This window comes from Mus caroli, chromosome 5 (assembly GCF_900094665.2).
Source record: "Mus caroli chromosome 5, CAROLI_EIJ_v1.1, whole genome shotgun sequence".
NCBI lineage: Eukaryota > Metazoa > Chordata > Mammalia > Rodentia > Muridae > Mus > Mus caroli.
Window position 1 is genome coordinate 22,207,913 of NC_034574.1, and position 27,656 is coordinate 22,235,568.

A 27,656-nucleotide genomic window follows, 5' to 3' on the forward strand; every position below is an offset into this window, starting at 1 on the left:
GCGATGAACATAGTGGAGCATGTGTCCTTATTACATGTTGGAGCATCTTCTGGGTATATGTCAAGGAGTGGTATTAGTGGGTCCTTCCATAGTACTATGTCCGGTTTTCTGAGGAACTGCCAAACTGATTTCCAAAGTGGTTGTGTCAGCTTGCAATCCCACCAACAATGGAGGAGTGTTCCTTCCTGTAATTCTTTAAGGGTGTTTTGTTTCCTCTTTAGGGGCTTCTACCTGTTTACCTGTGTTCATCTGTATTTCTTTAAGGGAGTTATTTTTGTCCTCCTTAAATTCCTCTATCATCATGAAATGTGATTTTAAATCATAGTCTTGCTTTTTCAATGTGTTGAGGTATTCAGGGCTTGCTGTGGTGGGAGAACTGGGTTCTGATGATGCCAAGTAGCCTTGGTTTCTGTTGCTTATGTTCTTGCACTTTCCTCTTGCCATCTAGTTATTTGTGGTGTTAGCTGGTCTTGCTGGCTCAGACTGTGGCTTTTCCCTCCTGTAAGCCTGTATGTCTGCACTCCTAGGAGACCAAGCCTCTCTGGGCAGAATTTGGGTACGGAGAGCTGTGGCATAGGGTCATCTCTTCCAGGACACCGATGAAAACTGGAAGGATACTGTCCCAGCTGTTCCTTGGTTCCTGTGTTCTGAAGGCTCTGGTCCCTCTTGAGCCAAGAATTTGAGCTGAAGTGGTAGTCTCACCTGTCAGCTGTGTCCAGTACTCCTTGGAGACCAGCTCTCTCCTGGCAGGATTTAGGTATGGAGACCTTGGCACAGGGTCAACTCCCAAGTTTTTTCTAAGCAGAACAGTATCTCCCTACCCACTGCCATCCCTAAGGCCAGCCTGTATTCCATGTGCCTGGTTTGGAGACCTCAGGATCTCTAGAAGCACAATGTTGTTGGCACTAAAGCACTGCTTGCTTTTGTCTCTGAATCTTTCTCTTTTCCTGAATGAGTTTTTTTTTCTTTTCCATTATAATGCTTCAAAAATTGGTTCAGTGGCCTGTACCAGGTCAGACACTGCATTGATCTATTCCACCCATCTTACTTTGGAGGCTCACTTCCATTGGCAGTCACCATGCATAACCCCATGCAGTGCATTCTTCATTACCTGTCTTCCCTCATCTTTCCTATTATGTGAAAGGTTTCTGCTTTGGGGTTAGAGGGGACAGTAAAACATTGTATTATCATACTGACAGGCAGAGAGATAGCAGCATGGCAAGGGCTGCAATGACATTCAAGCCCACCAGGCTAAGTGGGATCCATTCTTACAGGTCTCAAAGGAAGGGCAACATTTTCAGGCCACTTGATTGATAAGTGGTCTGCAGCCAGGCTGTCTCTGTTACCTGGACAGGAGGTGTGGGAAGCATTCTGGGGAAGGTATGTGTGACTCTGGGCATGGGGTGGAAAGGTACATTTAGTTAAGGTGTATATATTATTAAGGTGTACCCTTTATTTAAATAGGGGGTGTCCCATCACCACTATCCCTCTGATGTCCTGGAGTCTGACAACTTGAAGTCTGTAAACTTTCATGGGGCAGGACAGAGTGAGAATGATGCCCACTATTTTCTGGAATCAAGGAACCTGGGGGGTATTTTATGGGTTAGACATTCATAGACCAGCTCTCAGTGGACTTGCCAGTTCCTCTACAGCAGCCATGAGACAGAGGCTGCTGCAGACTTGCCACGCACACTCCAGTGAAGTCTGCTTGGCAGGCCGAGAGGCCTGGAAGTGCTCACAAGGCAAAGAGTTTCATGGAAGCTCACCTTCTGGAGTTTTGACATTCTCCTTAACCCATATACTCATACCCTATTCTCGAGTTAGTCTGGTGTATGGATCCACGTGCTCTCTTTTAGTATTATTATAAGTGCCTTTTAAGATTGAATTCTGACATAGCTAAGCCTTCACCAGTGTTCCAACGTCCTAGAAAGTCCTTGAGCTGACCATGGGCTTGGAATTCAGTAAGAATGTTGCCTATTCAGTGACATTCAGAATTGCCTCTGGTATTACACTATCACTTAGAATAAAAGCCAAGTTGCTCCCATATACAGGAATTTACAATGGTTTAGGAAGTAGATCAGGCTGTCGTTTTAGAGTATTGCATTATTCATGAGATGGTTAGCTAGAACAGAACACCCTAATTAGAACCATGACTTGGGTGTGAAAGCCCTTGACCTAAGAGTGTAAAGACCTCACACCTGGCTTCTAAGACTAGAGCTGACCTTAGATAGAGCTGACTTTGTCTCAGTTATTTTATTGCCCAGTTCCTGCCAGTCTTTGTGTTTACATTCCTCTGTTTTGTATGAGTCATTAAGCATCCGGAAACCTCATTTGTACCTTGCCGATGTGTCACCTAACTTCCCTATTTTCTTCTGTATAAAAAGTTTGATGCTCAATTTGACAAATTGCACTCAGATTCTACACAATCTCGTGTGTTGGTCTGCCTGTCATCCACCGCCTCTTTGCCCACCTGCAACCAGAGACCGTTCCATGCAGACAAAGGGACCCAGAGGGTCTGCAGCACAGACTGGCATGATCTGATCAGGCCATAGCTAAAAACCTAGCTGTATCCTAAGAAAGTTAGCCTTATGTGCTAGCTGCTGGGCACCCCTCTGCTCGGGGCATCTGCCCTCAGAATTCCCTTGAGTGTGAGAGTGGAGGTGAAGTAGGGTTTCTTGTTACTCTAGAGTAAATGATATCAGATCCATCGTACAAGGAAGGGGCTCTACCTAGAACTGGGTAGGGCATGATGACATTTCCTGAGATTCTGTGTCCCCTTTTCTCATGGGTATCCCTTTGAATTGTCTTTACCGTTTATGGTCTTAGAAATATTCTCCTGCCTCGGGAGATCAAAAGAGACCTCTGAAATTTGGGGGCTCCAGAAGTTTGGAAATTGTGCTTATTTCCTGGTTTCTCTACTTTAAACACCAAATATTTCTAACTCTCCTCTTGCAGTGAGCCCTGGCTTATCACTCTCTCATAAGCCAGAAGATGTTCATCAAACTGCATAGACGGTAGACAGTGTGCCCAATCTTGCTTCCCGTTCCTTGTTTCTTAATGCAGACACAGAGTTGAGGCCCCAGAGGATCCCTAGCCATACTCTACAGGAACCTCAGAACTTCAAAGATCTTTTTGTCCTGCAGGGCTTTCTCATCATGTCCAGTGACCATGTCCTCTCATTAGTTCTGGGCTAGATTTAGTTTAGATGGAAATATAGACTCCTAATTTAATCAGTAACCAGGTAGCCATGGAGATAATATCAAGCCTCTGGCATCCTGATAAGCCTGGTGAATGGTTAAAGTAGTGCAAACAGGGTCTGTAAATTGTCAATAAGGCTTTGCCAGCAGGCCTGTGCATAAGCTGCTGTGGCCTCTGGTGCTTATTAGGATTCAGAAATTCAGCAAAACAGGAATCCCAGGCTTTGTCTCAACACTTGATTTTTCTCTTCTCTTTTGCAGGTATACCAACACTCCCACACTGGATATTATGTTCTGAGCAAAATTCCTCATGGGTAAGATGAATCTTTCTTTTTCTCTCCCTTGGGAATCTGCAGAACAAAGTTAGACAGAGAACATTAGGGTCTGCTGGCTCTCGGGGCAGGAACAGGGCCCCACAGAATTGAAAAGCCCCATAGTTCTTCTTTTGACAACAGGTCTGAGTTTGCAGTGGTCACTTAGTCCAGCTGCTGGCACCTCTGTGATAAAGTCTTCGCTTTAGATTAAGAGATAGCCTCTGTGTTGACCTTAGGAAACAGGAGTGATTGTGTTGTTTCTCCCTCCCACCTGCCTACTTCTCCCTCTGACCCCTCCCATTCCAGAGTCTCCATCATTTGTTTTGGGCATCTTGGTCCCATTGTCTCTTCCATTCTCTACCACAAAGCACTGAGAAGGATAGAGCTGAGCTGTCAGCCTTGTCATGCAGCTCCTACAAATGTTGACTTGAGGCATTTTCCCAACAAATTTCAATAAACTGCAGGAGCTGCTAAACCATATTGTTCTGGAAGAGCTTCAGCCACAGTGTGAATGTTTATCATTGCTGCAGTCTATTTTCCTCTAAGCTTAGCTAGAATGCCAGCATGTCTTTAGAAAATAAACATGGTGGAAATAACTTCATTTGCACTTCAGACAAAGAGAGGTCTGTGTGGGTATAAAGAACAAATGTGTTTGACAGGGCCTGTGGGTTTATTCATAGTATTAAACCAAAGAAACTGAAAGCAACTGGACATAGAGACAGATTTGTGGTTAAGAGCACTTGCTGCTCTTCCAGAGGACTGGAATTCAGTTCCCAGTACCCACACGAGGCAGCTCACAAAGGCCTATATATCCAGTTCCAGGGCATTCAACTTCCTCTTCTGGCTTCTGTGTGCACCTGTACTTAGCAGCATATACACACATAGATACATACGTAGACACAATCTAAAACAATAAAATAAATCTTTTAAAAGTGAAGTATTTACAGAATCTTTCCTTAAAGCATATTACAGCAGAAACTCGGATGCAGCTCAGGAGATAGGAGTCACCCTACTCACCTTAAAGCAGACAGACACCCTCAAAGGTCATAGCAACCAAGGAAAAACTGGTACCTTGAGACTCATCCCCTACTCTGGGAGCAATGAATATGAGGGGCATGCCGGATATTTCATTCCATCTTACATAAATTTATAAAATTCAAGGTTCCACACAGAGTTTATACCTATCATAATTAAGGTTTTCCTGTGTCTGGGAGGATTTAGGAGAAATGGATTCTAAGAGTATGAGTTTTAGGAAAAGCACCTTGCAAGTCTAAGGGCAATGGTGAAGGCTAGGCTCTGGACTCATCAACTTAGAGCCTTGGTATTCTACCATTCACTTCCTACATGAGCTCAACAGCCATGAGTGTGTGAGTGTGTGTGTGTGTGTGTGTGTGTGTGTGTGTGTGTGTGTGTGTATACATGTTATGGGTACATGTGTGAGAGAGTGTGTGTGCATATGCACATGTGTAAACATGCATGTAGAGGCCAGAAGTCAATTTCAGCCACTGTCTACCTTGTTTTCTTAGGACAGGGTCCCCTAGTGTCATGCCAAGTAGGCAGTGAACCCTGAGTGCCTGTCCCAATCCCTGCCAGCACTGCTATTGCAAGCCTGCAGGACCATGCCCAGTTTTTTTTTTTTAATATGGTTCTAGGGGTCCAGTGAAGGTTCAAGGCTTACAGAAGCAAGCACTTTCCTGGCTGAAGCCTCTCCCCAGAGTCTACCTTAGGTATCCCTAACTGAAGAGAATTGTAATGCCCTGGCTATGTTGCATGCATCTTGACCCCGTACCTGTGTTGTGTTTAGCTGTAGGCATTCTTCTCAGTGTGAAAACTGAAAGCCCAGAGAGGCTGAGTCACCTGCCTAGCATCTCACAGCTAGAATCTCAGTGCAGAGCTGGTTGGCTTCTAAGTGCATGCCCCTAGTGTCACCTCTTTGAGGAATTTAAAAGCAGGTTTGATGTCACATTGCAGAGCACAAACATTAGAGCTAGATATCAGATCTCTAGTGAGGCCAGCATCCTGTGCTGTCTTTACTTCAGCCCACTCTGAGACCACTGGAAGTTGAGGTCCCATCTTCCTAAACCTTTTCCTCTTCCCTGGTGGGAATTCATGCATTAACCAGTTTCCAATGCTGTCAGGGCTTCATCTGTGTTGATGGCACAGGGGATCTCTGGATTATCAACTTTCAAAAGGCCTCTTTACCCTCCAGCAGGTAGCAGAGTATCACACAGCCTAAGATTTTATGGCTTATGCTCCAAGTAGGTTCTAATAGAAGATGACCACATTTACCTTATAAAACCAGAATATTTATTAGAATATTTAAATTTTACATTATTAATGTATAAAATACTTTGCTCTTTATGTTTAGGGGGAATTAAAATATTATTTTTATTGTGTGTGGATGTTTGCCAGCATTTATAGATGTGTACCATGCCTAGTGCCCTTGGAGGTCAGAAGCCTTCAGATCTCCTGGACCTGGAAGTACAGATAGTACCTGTAGGGAGATAGATTAGGTGCTGGGAACCAAACTTTAGTCTTCCGCAAGAGTAGCTAGTGCTATTAACCACTGAACCATCTCTCCATCCCATGGCTTTAGGGTGTTTTGTTTTATTTTGGTTTGCTTGAAGGGGTCTTGTGTAGCCCAAGTTGGTCTTGAGCTTTCTGTACAGCCATGACCTTGAATTTATGGAACTCCTGACTCTCTCCACCTTCCAAGTGCTAGGGTTGAAGTTGTTCATCACTGTGCTGGTAAATTATCCTTAGTAATTCTGAGGATGCAGATCTCTGCTCTTTCCACAAATTCCCACATTTCCTTTCAGTGTCCTCCCCTTTGTATTCAACCCAGAGGCTATCCCAACTTCAACATGAAAGGATCTGTCACTTAAAATGTGAATTTTCAGCTAGCCACAGAAGGGTCAAATGAGTATCTGTGCCCTCTAATTCCTACATCATTTTTATTTCACAAACAGAAGGGACTAGATCCCTCTCTGTCTCTGTTCTGTTGCACATCTCTGCCCCATGTTGTTAGCTTGTGTATTTGGGACTATGTTGGTGGAGCCAGAAAGAACTCAACTCATGATGCAGCAAAAGCTATGGTGATGGTTTCAAACAGCTGAGCCTACATTTATCCAGTGTCCTAGTACCTAGGGCAGGTCTGTTTGACTTAGCAAGGTTTTAAAGGATTATATTCTTGAAGGACATAGGCCTTTTACTCCCAGTGTTTATGTTTATTTGAATAGAAATAAATATGGTTGTTTTAACATAACATATTTCACTAGAAGTTTTTATGTCAGAATTTTCACTAAATAAGTCAAATTTCTACAGTGGATATTAGCCACATAATGTTCTCTACTAGGGATTAATTATGCTGAGGCTAGAGAGATGGCTCAGTGGTCAAGAGCACATACTGCTCTTCTAAAGGACCTGAATTTGGCTCCCAGCACCCACATTGGGAAGCTCATAAGCATCTGTTAGCAAAGCTCCGAGGGATCTGATGCCCTCTTCTGGTATCACTAAGAGCCTGTACTCACATGCACATTACCACACATGGTTGCATAATAAAAACAAAAATTCATTTTTAGATTCATCAGCTATGTTTTCAAACAAGTTTTGGTACAATTTGCCTCTTTATCATTTTTCTGGCATGATGTTTTCCTTGAATTTGTTTGGCCTTCGGACCTAGTTCATTTAAAAATGTGTTTGTGTGTTTGTGTGTGTGTGTGTGTGTGTGTGTGTGTGTGTGTGTGTGTGTGTGTGTTTACCAAGGAGAGAGGGAGAGGAAGGGAGGTGGAGGGGGGAGAATAAGAAGGAGAAGGAGGGAACAGAAGAGGGAAAGGGAGAGAGAGAGAGAGAGAGAGAGAACAGTGAGGAAAATTTACTGTCTATTAGGATCTTAGGGTCATCCTGAAAATCCCATGAAGAAACAAAAACGATCAACTGATACTATAGCAGAAAGAAGTTCAATAAAATTGGGCAGCCACCTCATCAGGAAGCAGTGGTACTTTGGAGTCTGACAAACTCAGAACAGCAATAGAGTAGAAGCTAAAATGTGTATCAGAGGTATTATTTAGATGTCAGGCCATTTTCTGTGGATAACAGCATACTAACTTTGCTCAGGTACAAAAACTATATTGCTTTAGAATTGGGGTTGACTTTTTAAAGCTGTGATGTGTTTGAGAAGGTACATAACTAAATCATAGGTCCTTCTACCTGAAGACTCTCCCTTTGGAGATGATGGTGCACACAGATTTTGTTCATTTAGGAAGAGGGTACCAGTAGGAGAGCAGTGCTCCCCCAGAGACTATCGAGCAGCTCATACTGGCATCCACACTTCAGCTCTTCAGTGAAAAAAAATATAAGGTCAGCCCTCAACCTGCTGACTGGCCAAGTTCTGCTTTCATCCTATAAGTCTTGGTTTCCAGAGAGAGACAGAGACAGAGAGATGGAGAGATAGAGGCAGAGAGGCAGGCAGAGACAGAGACAGAGACAGAGACAGAGACAGAGAGGCAGATAGGATAATATCCATCCCAAATCCTCTGGAGAACTAATGACAAGAAACACAATACAGGTCAGAAATACTTGTTGAAATGCTATATTATTATTAACACCACAATAAGCAGCAGAGTTCAGATGGGGCATTGTTTTCAGTTTATCTGTTAATCTTTGAGACAGGGTATTACAGTGTAGCTCAGGCTCTCCTTGAACTCATCATACTCCTGTCCCAGCCTCCTAACTGCTACAAGTAAGAGCTGCTACCACCTCCAGCCTTGGCTGCTGTGCTTGAGAACTTAAAATTTTGTTTGGGAGCTAGAGAGATGGCTCAGTGGTTAAGAGCACTGACTGTTCTTCCAAAGGTCCTGAGTTCAAATCCCAGCAACCACATAGTGGCTCACAACCATCTGTAAAGAGATTTGATGCCCTCTTCTGGAGTGTCTAAAGACAGCTACAGTGTACTTAGATATAATAATAAATAAATCTTTTTTAAAAAAAAATGTTTGAAAGGAGATACCAATCTGTATAACAGTACATGAGAAAGTAACTCCAAGGACAGCCTTGATTCTGATACACAAAGCTTCCTTCCAAATCAAGAAGGAAGAGAGGGCTGTGTGCAACTCAAGGTGAAGGCTGAATTGACCTGAGCCTTGTGGCTCAGTCAGTTTTCTTGGAGTTTATTCTACTAGATAAGACATGAAAAGATGTTGAAGGCCTGGTAAAGTCATCGGCAAGCTTGGCCTCTGCAGGGAGTCCATGCTGGCTGGAAGATGTGAATGCAGCCAGGCACACGGAGAGCTGCAGAGCTGAGAGAATTGTAGGATGTGCTTGGAGAATGAGTCACTTGAACTCCAGCCTGGTGTGATTTCTCTGCATGATAAGAACACTCCAGATATGTTGAGCATAGGAAAGGAGGTATAAGTTCTTAGCAAGACTTAGCACTTGTGCATAGAGTAGATGAAGGACAGTAGAGATGAGAGACTTACATTCAGTTAGGAGTCTGCATGCAGTGTGGGGTCCTGCAGACATGGACCATGGGAGGGTTTGGTAGTGTGAAGGTCAAATGCATTGTGCCTATGAATGGGTAGCTGGTGTTCTCTTAGAAAATGAAGACAGATGTTAAGTGTTTGTGTCCCATGGACTCCTAAATAATCCTTGGTGACCTGTCCCCAATTGTGAGTTGAGCCCAGTGCATAGAAAAGACAGGGCTAGCAAGTTTAGGAAGGCATAAGGAGAAGTCTCAGCATCCAGGTCTGCTCCTCTGCAGCTTGGCATGTTTCCCTGAAAATTTCTTGTCTCTGGGACCCACCTAGTACACACTTCTAGCTTTGCAAAGTGAGCAGCCATCAAAGCTTCCAGGACCTGCATCACTAGATTATTCCTACCCTTAGAGAAGTGCTACTAACATGAAAGCAAACTGGAAAGGTATTCTTAAAATGGCATGCATTGGAGGTGAGTCCTACCAAGATTTCCAGAACCATGGACAGCTCACCACACTCTGTGAGCCCTGGACTATGGCTAACTGCTTCTCCCTCCTTTCTTCCTTGAGGATGTTTTGTCTGTGTAGCCACCACTAGCCAGCCACCACAACTGTGTGAGCACAAAAAGAGTCTGCCACTCTGGACACAGTTACTCCATCCAGAGCTTTATGTTAATGAGGTCATCCGAAATGTGTACCTTCATCTATAGAAAGCAGTACAGGCTCTGTAGGGGCACATGCATTCTACAAAGCAGCCTTTCCTAAGACTTCCCAGGTCTGCCTACTCTCATCTTTCCCTCAGGCTCCACCTAGTGGGATATAGTCTTAACTTCAGCCTGCATTTCAGATTCTTAGCACTGGGAACCTGTTGTAAGTCAGTGTGTCCCTGAGTACTGGTATTGAAGGCTTTCATATGACAATGGATGGATATGATGTTCCCCATTGCTTCGAGCTCCCAATATCTTAACTTCCAGCTGTTAATGATGTAACCTGGATAAACACCCTTTCCCTTAAAAAAAAAAAAAATCAGTGTGTCTGATGCTGTGATTTCTCCCTCTGGGCTATTGATCTCTTTCTAGTGTGAGGAATCACATGACAGGTTTTAAGTTGTGCAAAGTAAGAGGCACGTGTATGTCAGTCTCCTGAAAGAGAGCTGTGTGTGTGTCCCCAAAGCCAGCTATCAACAGATCTGATTATAGATCAGTGCTACTCTGCATCAGGCGATGTCCCCATATGGCCATATGGTCACAATATAACTGAGTGCCAAGCAAGTGCTGGACACACAGTGGAAGGTCATATGCCTCTTGCTAGCTGTTGCATTTCATATTGCTTTAGACACTTTCCTTTTCCTTTCAGTATTTTGGAATATTCCTAGCAGAAGCCTCTCTCTCTCTCTCTCTCTCTCTCTCTCTCTCTCTCTCTCTCTCTCTCTCTCTCTTTCTCTTTCTCTCTCTCTCTCCAATAGCAACCATTTTTTCAGCATTGGCTTAGAGTAGACATAAAGGACAGCCTTGACCAGGCTGTGGGTGAACAATCTATATAGAAGATGGGTTAGGGGACTTGTGGGTAAAGAGCCCACCACACAAACTCTGTGTGTCCAGTGATGGGGTGACTAGGTGACTAGCACCATTTGCTTGCAGCAGAATTTACCTCTCTGATTCCACCTTCAGATGTTAGCCCATTAGATACATCACCTATGGCAAAGGTGTGAACATTTACATCCCAAAGTGCCACATAACCCTTCTACCCCTCTGGCTTTTCCTGGCAACCACCATGTCATCTGTCCTCCCCTTTTCTTTGATGTCACTTATTGGAACAGAGTTTCTGTCTGTATCCCAGACTGTCCTGGAAATTGCTTTTTAGTTTGAGCTGGCCTCACATTCACATTCTGTTTTGGCCTCCTGGGTGCTAGACTGCAGGCATGAGCCATAGGCCTGGTTCCCTCGGCCTCTCTAGAATGTGTGCACATGGAGTTGTATCATGTGTGTTTCACTGTCTTCCTGGAGGAGATTCCTTCTTTGAGATTCCCATGTTGGAGCAGGCACCTGTGACCACTGTGTGTATTTACCCAGTTTTCATCCATACAACCTCTAATTGACATCTAAGTTCTTTCCCATTGGAGGCTGTTATGAGTGAATCTGCTTTGAGTGTTTGTATATGGACATATATCTTCTTTCCTCTTGGGTAAGTGCCTTCAAGTAAACCAGCTGGAATATATAAATAATATGTGTATAATTTGATTTAAAAATGTCTAAAGCATTACTCAAAGCAGCTGTGTCATTTAGAGTGTGCACATGCACACACATGCACACACACACACACACACACACACACACACACACACCTTTCTTTCTTTGTGTATCTTTTTAACCTCATGCCCTCCACCTGGTCTTTGCTCAACTGGAGAATGCTCCAATGTTGTGGGAATGGCTCTGTACATAGCTTGGAAACTCTGGATCCATGTATACAGAGCTATACTCCCAACACAACAATGAATCTTTCTTCTCAGTGGGCATTTAGGGACTCAGGTGACAGTGCCTGATGTTGAGGATTGACATTGACATTGGCTAATGCCCTTTCTTCCCACAAATTGCCTCTGTGGAACACTTCGTATGTGCTGAAGCCAAATATGAAGTGAGTCCAGATGTGGAGTGGGATGCCACATGCGTGGACTGAAGGGACCTTAAGCATCATAAAGAGGTCTCAGGCTCTGCATGCTGACCAAACACTTCACTTCTTATCCAGATTGTTAAGGATATTTTCTTTTGCAAGAAACATCTTTCTCCAGTCACCCCAAGAAAATTCAAAGGAAGAACTGAGGGTGACCTGCTTGGTCCTACTCTGGTTGGGGTATCAGGTGTGGATTCCAGAGCTGCCCCACATGGGTGGGTTGATGGCAGGGTAGCAGTTCATCTTCAGGAATGGTGGTTTCCAGCTGGGAAGCGGCTTTGCATGAGAGAGTACTGAGGACCTTCTCAGTCTCAATAAACATATGCATAGTCCATCCTGGGAACAGCATGAGAAAGGTAGGCAAGGCTGTGACTCCCCAGAGGCAGAACAGATGCAGTTTCCAGCCAGACTGCTTGCCTCTATGCCACCTCTGCAGCTGCCTTCATAGGCAGGGTGCATGGAGACACACTATGATTCACCCACCAAGTGTTCCAAGATGAGGGCAGAGGCTCAGTAGCACACAATGGGGAGAAGGCATAATGGCCAGAGAGCTTCCTGACTCCAAGACTCTTGGCTCAGTCAACAGCAGGCAATTGTGGGGTTTCAGACACACAAGAAGCAATTGATTATAAAGCAACAGATTATAAAGGGTTGATTTTGATAGTCCAGATTAGAATTTCACCTTAGCCAATGGTTTCTGTCCTTTCCACTGCCGTGAAGTGTAGAGGCTTCAACTCCACTAGGAGGGTGGTATGACCTGACCTCTTTGTAATTAATCTTTTCCATAAACAGAAACATAGACAGCCAGGTTTCTAATAACTAATGAAAGGGTCAAGGTTTTATATCTCTGTGAATTCTAATTCTTATTCACCACACTACTGCTCTAAGGCAAATTCCTAAAGACCTTTAGAAGTGCTGGAATAAGCTCTCAGGGCACTGTTAGTCTAAATTCTTATGACTTCTAGGTACCAGTGCTGTGCTAGGTACTCATACTGAATGTACCCAGTTCCAGTGTTATAGTCGGCACTCTAGTATTCACTAAGTACCAATACTATACTATCTATTGTACTAGGTACTAGTAGTACACTAGGTATAAATAGTGCACTAAGTACTAGTACTAGTAATGCACTAAATACTAGGAACCAGTCCTGCACTAGTACTGCCCAGTATGACTGGAAAAGCCAGTGGTCAGAGAATGATCTAAATGCCTTAACACATTAAACTCCATCAGCCTGCCCTGTTACATCCTGCAATCTCACTGTTGTTAACTCCAAATTGACTCTCTCTGCTCCCATAGAGTTCTGCTGTATCCTTCTCCATGACTTTCCCAGCACCCCTTCTCTACTGGCTAATTTCAGCCCTGAGCAGCATCAGCTGCTAATGACAACAGTCCCAGCATCTCCAGCTGTGTAAGTCAGGAAAGGACATTTGCTATGGGCCTCTTCATGTCAGGCATCACCCAAATTGGCCCTGCTGTGGCTCAGCTCCTGTCTGTAAGGATTGTCTCTTCCCTCCAGATTGCTCCAGTGGTGTTAATTATTCTCAATCTGACTGCTTCTGACCCCAACAATTTGCCAATGTGTGGCATAAAGGAGATGGGTGCTGAGAAACACAGCAGAACCCTAGCACCGAGGCTTCTGCATTGGGTTGCAATCTATGGTGATACCATGATCTTGGCAACCCCTGAACTTTCCCCACATTCCGGAAGCCTTGGTCCATGCACTCTTCCATATACTCTCTGTTAACAGGACTCTCTCAGGCCCTTGTCAGATTATAAGCCCCTGATCCTGTGAGCTTAGTCTCCTAGCACTCAGCTCTGCCTTTAGAAATGAAAAGGAATGGCCAGGCAGGTTAAGGGGAATCTGTGCCTGCTGAACTGTTCAAAAAAAAAAAAAAAAGAAAGAAAGAAAGAAAGAAAGAAAGAAAATGGTAGAATCTTCCAGCAGACAAGTTAGTTTCTGTGCCATAGACTTCAAACCTATTAGCTAGCAGTCCCATCAAGTTCTCTTGGGTGGAGGGTTATGGGTAGTCATACAGACAGTTCTTCCATGGCTGTGAGATCCCAGAGCTTTGGCTATAGCTGTGTTGTTCTCCTAGACTGCCTACCATTGATGTGCTTTAGAATTCCTACTTGAGCTCTGCAGGGACTTAGAGCTAGCTTCCCTGTATTTCCTTTATTCCAATCTGTCATCACTAACTTTGCACTTTAAAAAGAAAAAACAGAGCCGGGCGTGGTGGCGCACGCCTTTAATCCCAGCACTCGGGAGGCAGAGCCTGGTCTTCAAAGTGAGTTCCAGGACAGCCAGGGCTACACAGAGAAACCCTGTCTCGAAAAACCAAAAAAAGAAAAAAAAAAAAAAAGAAAAAACAGAATACACATTTTAGCTGATTCAAAATAATTCCTGAGAAGGCTTCCTTTGTCCTCAGATAACAGAAGCAGCTCTCGGTGGCTCCTCCCACAGAACCTGAGCTCTATCGCTGTGCTTATAGAGACACATGTCTGTTGCATAGACATGTGTGTAGATGACTATTTCAGCTTGGAGCTTTGGCATATGCACTGTGTTCCTGAGCTTACCATGAGCACACAGATAGTACTCAGTCCTCTCTGTCAGAGTGAGCCACTGAGCCCAAGCTGCCTCTTTGACTAGGCCTGTTCTCAGGCATCGGTATATCTTTTACATGGCTTATACTAACTACGACTATAGCCATAGGTGAAGAATTTGAGAAATTTGCCCTCATGGCCTGAAAGCATGCTGGGCCAGACACCTATGGGTTGGTACAGAACTGTAAAGGATGGGGATGAGAGAAAATAGGCCCAGATGGGGAGACAATAGAGACTCTGTGGTCCTTTTGGATGGTGGACCATGTGTGCAGCATCCTTCAGGATGCTGCTGTTTGTCTTCATCATGTTCCAATCTGGTCTCCTGACACACACTGGGAAGAACTGTCTTTTTCTCCTGCATCCATCTCAGGGCAGGCTATGTAAGCATTTGTTCCAAAGTAGAATTTTGGGAAAAGATGAACACAGAAACTTCTAAAGGTGTGGAGACCTGTATTTAACTAAATAGTTTTGAGGTAAGTCTATAAGGGGGAAGCAAGCCCATCTCTCATTCTATCTGAAGGAGGCCCAGGCTCACAGAGATCAGCTGTCCATGTGCCTGAGCCACCTGCTGTCCCTTACTTTCCAAAAGTGCAAGTCCTGACATGGCAATGATATGGTACAGCATGCTAACTGAGCCTAACCAGCCTATGCTGGAGAAACAAGGAACCTGAAAGTTATGTGCACACAACCATCAGTCTCCACCAGTAACAGAACAGTCACCTCTGTCAACTGACTCCCAAGAACAGTGACCAGTGATGGACCACCCTACCTCAAGCAGTAGATAGTTTCTCAGAGAGGTAAAGCCATCAGCCCAGGGCTATACAGCCTGTTGTGAGTGAGGCTTTGTGAGTCCAACCCTCATGTAGCAGAGACTCCCACATCATCAGTCCTGCCAGGATGATCTCTTACTGGGCACACTGATCAGATGCCTCCTCTGAGACAGCAGGCCCAAGGAGGAATGAGACCATGACATCATGATGGGGTCTGCTATGAAGGTAAAAGATAACACCGAGTTCTGAGTCTCACCTGTAGCAGGGAGCAACTTCCTGGGTGCCTGGGAGCCAACCAGAAAGGAAGCTGAAGCTACCTGTTAATTTTGCTGGTTCTGTGTTGATGGAGTTTGAGGAGACAGCCTGGGTTGGCAGGCTTTAGCTGGTTCAAGACTACAGGACAGGGATGGGTGCCTTGGGTGGCTGCCTGTGATGTCTTCTGTGGGATTGTTCAAGCTTTTCAACAGGCAGGTACCTGTCCTATCAGCTCAGGAAGGGCTTTCTCAGCCAGCACTGGAGGTCAACTTAAGCTTACCTGAAGATGTATGGAAAATGAAGGGTCTAGAGCATGGCTCCCTCCCCTCCTGACCTATCTTTCCCCCCCCCCCCCCCCCGCCCTGGTCTCTCTCCCTCCTCACTTCCCTTGCCAAGCCCTTTTGAGGCACACTTCTCACATCCTTAATTTACAGATCTAGACCACACAGCTTGGTGGTTTGTAGGGTATTTGAAGGACTTGGCCACCATTGCCTCTCTGCTTTGGAACATTTTATCTCTGCCAAAATGTTTCCTGGTTCAAACACCTGCCCCAGACCCACTCTGACGTGTCTCATTTCTTCTTTTATTTGGGGTAGATTGAGAGTGGACTGACCTAGGGACACAGTGACCAGTAAAGCAGACTCTCTTTTCTTATGACTTGGCATTTCCTTGTGATCGGTGTGCCTATGGGACATATTGGGGTCTCAACCCAGCTGCCCATTGCACATCAGTGATCAGAGTCCAGAACTTGTGTGGAATCAGGGTCAGGGTGGGAGTGAGGCACTAACATAACAGTAACAGGGCTCACATGCTTGGAAGCCTTGATGGTGTTGGACCCCTAACACAAGAACTTCAGTGACTAATTCATTAGATATTCAAAGGGTGACAGGCATATCTAGGTACTGAGTGGATTTCAGTTATTACAAATACTATTATCGACCCCTCAGTAACTGAAGGTTGCCCCTTGCTGACCTACTATGCATTTGTAATCAGTGTACACCTACTGTGGACAGCACTTACCTAGGTCTGAACTTGTATCTTTTTGTGTCTCCCACTATGCTAAACATATGAGAAGACTCAAGAAAACTCACAATATTTGACGTTGAAGATGTGGGTTTGGAGTATTTTTATGATTTTAGTCATGAAAGTTTAAAGCCAGGGTAAAAAAGCAAATTTTAGCTTTTTGTCCTCCTAATTGCCATTGCTGTTGGGGAAGCTTTTCAATCCCTCAAAATAGCTTTGGAAGATAAATGAGCAAACTTGGCTGGGTGCTAATTCACTCTTCAGAATCCAGTATGATTTATGCCCTGTTTTGTTTATTGCTCAAATAAGCAAAATCAGAATGGATCTTGTGATTATTTTGAGCTATGTGAAGTCCAGATCATTTTATTCTTCCTTAATCAGTTTTGTACCAATCCATCTCTACCCAGAGATGATTCATCCATCACAGAGCCCAATGCCCATTCTTCAGAATAAATGAATAAAGAAAGGTGAAGGAGGGGGTGGAGAGGGCACTAGACAGCCCCCAAATTAATCACCAGGTTACTTTGTGTCCCTACACACACATACACAGAGAGAGAGAGAGAGAGAGAGAGAGAGAGAGAGAGAGAGAGAGAGAGAGAGAGAGTTTCAGAATTATGCAGTATATGGTAGGGATCACTGGCCAGATTGTCAGGCATGTCCAACCTTTTAAAACTGAGACACAGGCTGGGCGGTGGTGGCACACGCCTTTAATCCCATCACTTGGGAGGCAAAGGCAGGCAGATTTCTGAGTTTGAGGCCAGCCTGGTCTACAAAGTGAATTCCAGGACAGCCAGGGCTATACAGAGAAACCCCGTCTCAAAAAACAAAACCAAAAACAACCCCCCCTCAAAAAAAAAAAAAAAAAAAAAAAACTGGGACAAAATGTTGTCATTATCATCACAAAGTCCACACTCAAGAACCACATAATTGAGTTACAAAACACAATAATAATGTTTTAAATATGTTTATGAGTTCTGTGCTTGGGCTGCATTCACAGCCACCCATGCCATAAGCCACAGGTCACAAGCACATGTGGCACGTTGGATGTGTATCAGCGGTTACTGCTGCTGCTTCTGTGTGAAGTGAGGAGCTAAGCCTCTGATTTTCTTGAGTCATTGCCTGCCACTGAACCTAGAGCTCACTGGCTAGACATCAAGCCCCAGGGAGCCTCTTGTTTCTTCCTCCCCGTGACAGGATCACAGGCATGGTGTCTTCCATACCCAACTTTTCCGTGCATGTTGGTGATCTGGACTTGGGTCCTGGTGTACAGCAGGAACTTTACACACATAGCCATCTCCCCAGCCCTAGTGAACTATGAGAGAGAAAATTTAAAATGTGTGGGTAGGGCCAGCAAGGCTTAGATGTAAGAGGGTGCTGGTCAGATGACAAGTTTCCATTCAATGTCTTGTCTCATTTGTGCTGGGGCCCTGAGGTTAGGAACTCAGACAGAATAGGCTGTGAGAGTAGGTGAAGTCCTGGCAGCAGGCCAGACCTTAGAGCTCATTGTCAAAAGAGCAGCCAGTCTGAAAAGGCTGCAGATCTGGGACCTCCTGGAACAGGCAGAGCCAGAGACTGAGAAGACAACAGTTGCCGTGGCAGGGAACTGAGAGCTTGTGGAGCAAGCAGTGACAGACACTCCCTTGTGGTACTGACACAGTGGTACATGGCACAACACATTTGTCTAAATTCATAAGACACAAACCTAGCCCACGAACCCCACAATCAACCATGGGAGTCAGTGAAAGATAACATAAATTGACAAATGTAAAATCCAGGCAAGATATTAATAATGTGGGTACATTACTGTCAGCTCTTATGAGAACTTAGAATGATTTAAAGCACAGTAGTAATAAAGTTTTCCCAGAATCAAAGTGCAAAGGAAAATTGTCTTGGCTACAGGCTGGCACAAGATGCATTGTTCAGACAAGACAAGGATGCTGTCTTGACACTGAGGGACCAGTGTCTATTAAGGTGTGCTGTCCTGAAAAGCAGGGAACCTGGCCAGTGGGATCCTCAGGAGGCTGATGCTGAGAAGGCCGAGATGATATCAGTGATATCATCCACAGAGGAAAGGAGGTGTGGTAGCAGACTGAAGAGGAGGTCTCCATGCCACAGCACACATGTCTCGGCCTCAAAAGGACAGAGGCAAGAAACAGGACTTGGCAATGGGAACCTCAGATGTAGTTGGATCTTACCTTGTGGCTCTGGTCACCTGCTCACCACAGGATCTCTGCCTGGATGCAGCCCATGCAGAGGAGTAGCAGATTCTTCCTGGAGGTCAGTCAGCACAGGGCCATCTACCAGCCTCACACAAAGGAGACAGAGGTGACTGGGAACAGAAACAGAAATGAAGTAATGGAATGAAATTGAGAAGCCAGAACTTACCAGAAGGCTATGACAGTGATCAGTGGCAAACTGAGTTACACACACACACACACACACACACACACACACACACACATAGAGGGAGAGAGAGGGGGAGGGAGAGGGAGAGACTGTGGTTCTGTGTAGCTCCTCAGTGGTCCTCCATGGGCCATCTATGGATAGATGGGGCATATTCAATAGAAACCTTGTGTTTACAACACTGAGCAGGGCTGTATAAGGGTCACCAGCGTGGGGATGGGGGGTGTACAGATGAAGAGAAATTGCAGAATATTCACTGAGTAAGGACACACAGTAGAGGGACACAGGGAGTGTCACCCTAAAGACTTTTATTTAGAAAGCAAAACAATGTGGTACTGTGGGATCCCAGTGTAAAAACAGATTTAATTCACCATAGCAAGTGTGGGTGATGGGATGGAGACCCTCAGCCTACCTGCCCCCTTAGGGATTCACCAATTTGCTGTCACTGCTGAGTTCCAGAGAACAAACTTGTCTATATGTCTGATAAGTTACTAACCCTTTTTAAAAACTTTCATCAGATAGTCATTACAATAATACTTTATCAGTACTCAACCCACTGGCCACACTAACTAAATGAAAATCTAAGGACACACACATGCATTATGTTGTGTGGCCAAATTACCTGTTGGTTTATCAAGGATTAAGCTGGCATCTGTGGAGCATGGCTACCCGTCTCTGTGTGCAGTGTAATACTGGATGTTATTCACAAGGCAAACATTAATGCTCCCTTTGTGGGACTGTGGAGAAGAGGGATTTGGACTGAGCTGCTCTATTGCCCCAAGGTCAGTGCTGTTAGGTTGGAATCCCACCACTTTCTGGTCTCTTCTCCTGAAGACATCCTGGGTGGGTTGCTGCAACCCCAGTGGGTAGCTCACTTTGGAGATCTTGGAGTCATTGGACTGACTTAGAGAGTTTGAGACTCACTAGCTAGGAAGGAGAGAACCACACCCTTTGGGTACTCTTGAGTTAATATATGTCATTTTTCTTGAGTTTTACAACATTCTTAGATGATGGAGACCAAGTTCCTACAGACCTTTAACCCATTCCACCCAGCCCTGTAGCTAGCTGACCAGTCCGATGGCTTCAGATTTCTTTGCTTCTTTTTCATAAATGATGTCATGCCTGTATATTTTCCTTAATCCCTTTAAGACGCCACAGCTAGTAGACTACACATGCTCTTCTGAGACTGTCACCCATCACTCTGTTGTGATTTATAGAAAACTTTGCTCTTTTCCACAGCCTTCCTGTGCTTTGCTGTGTGCTAACAAATAATAAATATATATTTTAGGATGTTTAAATGATTTTGTGCCTGTCAGTTCACTGCAGACCAATTAATCAAGCTCACCAGTATACCTGTCACCTCACATAGCCTTTTTTATAGCAGTACACCAGCAAAAACCTAATTGCTGAGCTGCAGAGGTGGCCTACAGTTAAAGCAGTGGAGAGCACAGGTTCCTCTTCAAAGGACAGAGAGTGATTCCCAGCACCCACCTAGGGAAGCTCACAACTGCTAGTAACTCCAACTCCAGAGGATCCAGTGCCTTATGGCTTCTGCAGGTACCCATTCACAAACACACACACATACATACATACATACATACATACATACATACATACATACACACACATACATGCACACATACATACATGCACATGCACAAATAAATATAATATATGTGTATGTATATATGGATAGATATAGATAGATATACAGATCATATATATATATATATATATATATATATATATATATGGACCATATATATTCATATATCCATCTATATGTTCCATATATGTATATACATGTGTGTATATACATATATATATATATATATCTTTGGTTACAGATATAGGGATGGTTCTGGAGCTTGTTAAGAACCCATCTGGATCTACACTGTCCAGGCCCCCTCTCCTCCTAGCTTCTCTGCTCCCCTGAGTACTGTCATCCCAGCTGCCTTCCCCATAGCTGGCCTCTTGTTTTCACACTCCCGTGAGGCACTGTGGAATCTTATGTTCTCATCTTCTCCTCCTCTCTTTCCTCCTATTTTTGTTTGTCTTGACTCTTACGGTGCTGTTGAAATTACTCTAGAATTTTCTGTGTTTGAAGCCCTGCTCATATAAAGGTCTTGTCCCCACTTCTTCCCTCTTGCCTCTTCCCTTTGTGGAACTCCTGAAACTCTATGTCTTCCTTTCCCAAAGACAACCTACATTCTTCTCGCTTGCTCTTGATTCACAAGCAAACACTTTCATGTCTCTCTCTGCAGTATAGGGACTATGCTCTCAGGGCAGGGTGCTCTCCTGACCATTTTGCTCCCCCAGAATGCAGATGCCATTCTACATGGGGTGATACCCTAAAAAATAAATAATGACTGCTCTTTCTACCTGTGGAAGACAGTAGCAGCTATAAACAATACTGAAATATTCAAGTTACAGCAGAGTTACAGATGTTTTTGTGGTGTTTTCTCATGGCTTTTATTTATTATGAAATTTTAATATATAGACAGTATTTTGTTGTCAATGAATTTTCCATGTCTGTAAATTAAGAATTTGAAATGTGGGACTTGGGAGATGGATCAGTCGAATGCTGCTATAAATGCATGAAGAAATTGTATTCACAGCACCAGGTCACAGCTAAGTGCGTGAGCTGTGATCCCAGCACTGGCTGTCAGTGACACAGGACCCCTACAGGTCACTCATTGGCTAGTCAGGCTAGTCAGACTGATGTCCTTCATGCTCAGTGAGAGACCCTGACTCCAAAATTAATGTGAAGAGTGATTGAGAAAGATGTCCATCATCAAGCTTTGGCTCCCACCTGCACAAGCATGGATGCATATGCTCCTGAGTATGTATACATGTGTACACAGTGCACACATATGTGTATATACACGTAGACACAACTGGAAAATAGCCCCAAAATGAAAAATGTAAGAGATGTTGAATGGAAAAAACATATTTCTATTCTTCTCCCTCTCTCCCTCAGTCTCTCTCTCTCCCTCCCCCCCCTCTCTCATTCTCTCCCTCTCTCCAACTCTTCCCCCACCCCCCAGTGTCCTCTCCCTCTCTCCTTCTCTATATCTGTAAAAGAATACAATTCATCCTGAGACCCACTGGCTTTCAAAGGTCAGAATGACCTGGCTTCATACTTAGAAAAGAATTATTTGCAGGGAGAGCTAATGATGAAGACATTGGGTGTGGGATTTATAACTGCTTGGCTGTGGGTTTTGCTTAAGTTTAACTGCCCTGGACATTAAAAAAAAAAAATGATCTATAGAATTCTCTGCATGTTTTCTCCTGATGAATATTTACCATTTGGATTAAGTAGCAGTGGACATAGTTCAGCTTTATATGAATTATGTACATCTGCAGAAATCTGGTGGAAGCTGAGTGAGACATATTGTTCAATAGCTAAGAGAAAGAGGAGAGTAAGACTGTCAGGCAACAAGTGGGAGCATAGTATATTCTTGGTTCCCAACATTGTGCTTTGTTTCTGTTTGTCTGTCTGTCTCCTCAGGGACCCTCAGAGTCTGGACCCACCAGAAGTCAGCAACGCAAAGCTTCAGTATGCAGGGTGGGGCCCAAAAGGCCAGCAGCTGGTAAGCAAGCTGGGTCTAGCTGCCGTATTTTGATTTTTACCATTTATGTTTTCCAAACTGTCTAAAATGTTTATTGCTGTACACTTCTGGTGTGTTTGTGTGTGTGTGTGTGTTTGTGTGTGTGTGTGTGTGTGTGTGTGTGTGTGTGTGTGTGTGTGTGTGTGTGTGTGTGTGTGTGTGTGTGTGTGTGTGTGTGTGTGTGTGTGTGTGTGATTAAGTTTTAGATAAATGCACCAAAGTACCTGATTATATAAAATCATTGTTTCTTTTCAGATAGAGAATTCTCATTTTAAAAATGGGTCATGATAGGCTAGAGAGGGCACCTATCATCCCAACACTGGGTACAGAGACAGGCAGACCACAAGGACTCCTAGGCCAGCCAAGCTAGTTAAAATGGAACACTGTTCATCAAGCGACCCTGTCTCAAATAAAATAAAATAAAATAAAATAAAATAAAATAAAATAAAATAAACCTAGAGAGTGACAGAGGAAGATACCTAATATCAACCCTCCAGCCTCCACATGTGTTTATATAGGTAAGCACACCTACCCAAACACACACACACACACACACACACACACACACAAACACACAAACACACACACACGCACACACACACACAAATGGCATATCATTACATCCCAAAGGTTTCCTTCACTGAGAAAACACCTTTGAAAACAACCAGGAACGAGTTCCTCTGGGCTCAGAGTTTCAGAAGTCTCAGTCCGTGGTTGGCTGGCTTCTTCATTTCTGGGCCCATGAGGAAGCAGAACACCATAAGAAAAGGTGTGTCGGGGCTGGTGAGATGGCTCAGTGGTTAAGAGCACCGACTGCTCTTCCAAAGGTCCCAAGTTCAAATCCCAGCAACCACATGGTGGCTCACAACCATCCGTAACAAAATCTGATGCCTTCTTCTGGAGTGTCTGAAGACAGCTACAGTGTACTTACATATAATAAATAAATGAATCTTTAAAAAAATAAAAATAAAAAATAAAATGCCTGACAGTAAAGCCGCTCTTCTCACAGACATGCTTTCCTCTCGGTGCAGGTCCTTTAAAGAAAGAAAGAAAGAAAGAAAGAAAGAAAGAAAGAAAGAAAGAAAGAAAGAAAGAAAGAAAGAAAGAAAGAAAGAAAGAAAGAAAAGGTGTGTAGAGGAGCAGAACTGTTCATCTTATGGCAGCCAAAAAGCAGGGGTGGGGTTTTGGGGTGGCATACTAGAAAGATGCATCCTTGGATGGCGTACCCTAGTGAACCAGTTCCCGCAGCTTCCACCTACTATTTGGCTTATCTGGTCATGAGTGAGTTGATGGGTTATTCCATGAATGACATCAGTGTCTTTGTGAGCCAATCATCCCTCAATGGTGCCACCACCTTGGAACAAGCTCTCAGCACATTCTCAGGCACCACAGTATATCCAAGCCATAATAGATCCTTAGCTCCCATATCTAGGGTACTTAGTTCAGTGCTGGACCTGTAACCATGTGTGTAGATGAAGTTCTTTGGAGGATTACATGGGAGCTATCAATGTGCTGCACATTGTTCTACCTGGTTCTGCAAGCTCACGCTCATCCCTGAAGGTTTATGGATAAAGTGGACTTGTTCATCATTATGAAGCTATGTCCTGTCAGCTGTGTCAGCCTGAGGAAGCCTCCAGAGCTGACATAGGCTTGACCCTTTGACATCAGTGACTTTAATGAACCCAAATAGGCAAAACTAAGATGTTTAAAGCCCTTGGAGTATAAAAGATGTCATATGGATTACTTTCCTTATTGTTGTTGCAAAATGCCTGACAAAAGCAACTCAAGGTAGGAAGAGGTTTGTTTACCTCACAGTATGAAAGCCCAATCCGTCATGAGGGGCAGGCATAGCTGCAGCAGCCTGAGTCATCTGCATTAGGAGGACCCCAGCCTCTGGAATGGAACCACCCACCTTTAAGGTGAGTCTTAACATCTCCACTAACCTAATTTAGAAATCCCCTAAAGATGTGCCAGGGGTGTGGTTTCTTGGTGGTTCTAGATTCTGTCAAGTTGCCCATTAATGGTAACTATCACAGACAGTGTAATGAAGAAGGCCCACAATGAACAGCCTTGGTGCAAGGTTCCCAGTGCAAGCTCATCACTGACTGACTATGGCCACACATGGCTATGAGTCTGTGATGAAAATGAGGCAGACAACTAAGAGAAGAATATGTATGTCATGACCACATTGTGACAGGTGTCACACCCAGGAGACCAGGTAATTGCTATGAATCCTGTTTAGCTTTGTTTCTAGAGACTGGGTCTCCCTGCACAGAGCTCCTCTGATATTTGTAGCTGTGACTCAATCATTATTTTCTCTTCCATTTGTAAGAAGATTAACTAAAGCTATTTTTAGCTGTCTTTTTCCTAAAGCATGATTGCATTTAAAATCCTGCAGCAGGTGTGAGCTGCCTAACATGGGTCTTCTTGGAAGAGCAGCAAATGCTTTTAACTGCTGAGCTATCTCTCTAGCTAGCTACACTGACCTCTTAAAGATGCAGGGGTGGTATTGGATTGGTGTTGCAAATGAAGAGTCATCTCTATTTCTCCAATGTGCAGTTCTATTTGCTTGGTTGCACCTCAGTGCCACTGTCTCGAATTAATTCAAATAAGCAGGAATATTGGGCCACAGAAGAATCTTAGCAATTCTTCAAGGGTCTAGCCAACTAGAGATTTCAGTGGGCCTAACTGGCCAAAATCAGCACGTGCAGGGGTCTGGGGGAGGTGGCAGCAGGTAGCACCTGTAGTCACAGGAAGCACCCGTAGCTTTTCCAGAAGCCTACAGCGTATCCTAGCACCTGAACCTTTAAGAGGTCATCATGGCTAGAGAAATGGCTCAGCAGTTAAAAGCATTTGTTGCTCTTCCAGAAGACACATGTTAGGCAGCTCGTACCTGCTTGCAATTCTAGTTCCAAGGACCTAAGACCCTCCTCTGGCTTCTGCAGGTACCTGCCTATGTGGTACACACACACAAATGAAATGAATCTTTTAAAAAAATAGTTGACTTATAAAAAAAATATTTTGACCCTTCTGTAGATATGGCTACTGCACTCCCTACTCCACAGTTAATAGCCCAGTGTGCCCAGCCTGGCACCCAGGCCCAGCCACAGTAATGAGGGAGGAAAATAAGAAACTGCCTCCTTATAGAGTGGTCTCTTTTCTGTGACTGAGAAAGGGACACCAATTCTGATTTCTTGCAGAGGTCTCTGTGTACCTGACATGTCACCTGCTCCTTGTCAAGCCATGGTTGACAATAAGCCTCTAGACATGCACCAGACCCATCCGACAGTGGAGGAGACAGGGCCCATGCTCTAGAATTCTATCCCACAGCATTTAGGGAAAGATGAGTCTATAGATGTCTCTCCTCACTCCTCATCAGGTCAGCCCCTTCCCTATCCAAAGCCAATGCACAGGAATGGAGACAGAGGATGGCAAACATGACCTTGTTTGACCTCCTAAAGACTAAGTAAGAACAAACAGAGCAGATGTCAACCTGACTGTAGCAGCTTTCCTGATAAGTCTTCTCCAACACAAACACTCTCTCAGCACCCCTGTGAGGTCCCACATCTCAATGTATGACTTTTTTTTGTCACACGTAATGCCATGTAAGATACTGGTAGGTCTCTCTCCTCACCCTCTGAGCATAAAAGCATAAAGCAAAGCATGCCTGGTGCTCAGTAAGTATTTCCTGGCATTGGAAAAAATGAATGCTTAAATGAATTGCTAGTGAATCAGTTCACTAGTATATGTGTAATCCTAACATTAAACATAAAATAATCCGAAGGTAGTAACTAGCTGTGATCTAGGACTGTGTGCTCAGCACTCACAATAAGGGAAATAGTACCCCCCTTTCTGTTTCAAGCAACTCAGTGTCCAATTAAGTATTCATTGCTGGCATTTGGGTTTATTGCTGTGAACCAACAGGCTCCTCGAATCATTGAGCTTAAATTAACTCAGAGACTTTTACTGAGTCCTCTGTGTACTGACTCTAAGAAGTATAAACTAACTATTGGGGTGGTTTGAATATGCTTGGCCCATGAGAAGTGGTATTATTAGGAGGTATGGCCTTGTTGGAGGAAGTGTGTCACTGTAGGTAGGCTTTGAAGACTCCTAGTGCTTAATATCTGCCCAGTGTAGAAGTAAAATCTCTCCTGGTGGCCTTTGGGTCAAGATGAAGAACTCTGGGTTCTTCCAGTACCATACCTTCCTGCAAGCTGCCATGTTTCCCATCATGATGAGAATGGACTGAACCTCTGAAACTATAAGCCAGCCCCAATTAAATGTTTTGCTTTATAAGAGTTTGCATTGGTCATAGTGTCTCTTCGCAGCAATGAAAACCCAAACTAAGACACCCATAGTGGGGAAAGAGTACTATAGGTTGAAAATCAGCAAGTTCAGTAATGGCAGATTCTTGGGGCCATGCAGGCAGGCTTTGAGGTTTCTGCTAACTACTCTTTCCCTGTTTAACACAAATGCAGCTGTGAAAATGTTGAAATGAATGTAAATGATAAAACATACAAACCCAGGAGGATTATCCTGACCTACTGTGTATCCTCACCTGAGAGAATCCTCACCACAGCTCAACAACCCCGAGGACAGTGAGTCTCTGAGCTGTGTGTCTGCAAAACAGAGTTGCAATCTGGAGCTTTGCAAGCATTAATCTGTTAAGTGACAGGCAACAAATCCTCACCATTTTATTTTTAAAGGTAAATATTGCTCCCAGCAGTAAATCTGCTCTAATGATAACAAGTCAGGCAGCAATGAGTGAATCTCCTTGGGGAACAGAGAACACAGCTGCAGTCAGACCCACCAAGGAGCTCTCAGAACCTCACAGCCCTACTATTCAGGGTGCTGAGCCATGCCTATGGTGTGAAACTAACAAGAATACTGCCACAGTCTTTCTGGTCATCCTTAATCTATACTCTATGTGCCTATGGTAAGCAGCTCTAACTTGTAGACAGCTTTACTGGACCTTTAGATCCTGTGGTCCAGAATGAATATACCTCCATAGATAGTCAGGGCCTTGTGCCCCACCACAGCACCAGGAGAAGCCAGGCAGGCTAACTCATACTTGTAATCCTAGTATTCAGGAATTCAGAAGTCTGAGGCAGACGGATTATAGAAGCTTAAGATACATAGTAGGCTGCAGCCCAACTTGGGCTTGATATGAGACCCTTCCTAGGGCAGGAGGAGAGGAGAGACAGGGCAGGGCAGGGCAGGGGAGCAGGGCAGAGCAAAGAGAAGAGGAGAGGGGAGGGGAGGGGAGAGAAGAGAAAAGAGGAGAGGAGAGAGAGAGAGAGAGAAAGAGAAAGAAAGAGAGAGAGAGAGAGAGAGAGAGAGA

The 27,656-nt window shown here is 44.3% G+C and overlaps 1 protein-coding gene across 5 annotated transcripts in view; it reads left to right on the top strand.

Annotated features, from left to right (window-relative positions):
• Dpp6 (dipeptidyl peptidase like 6) overlaps window positions 1–27,656 on the top strand; it is a 927,623-nt gene that overhangs the window by 734,395 nt on the left and 165,572 nt on the right. For all 5 annotated transcript variants that reach the window (XM_021163977.1, XM_021163979.1, XM_021163976.1 and 2 more), the window contains exons 6-7: window positions 3,459–3,511; window positions 22,216–22,297. In XM_021163977.1, the coding sequence (XP_021019636.1) occupies window positions 3,459–3,511; window positions 22,216–22,297 (135 nt within the window). The remainder of the gene's footprint in view (window positions 1–3,458; window positions 3,512–22,215; window positions 22,298–27,656) is intronic.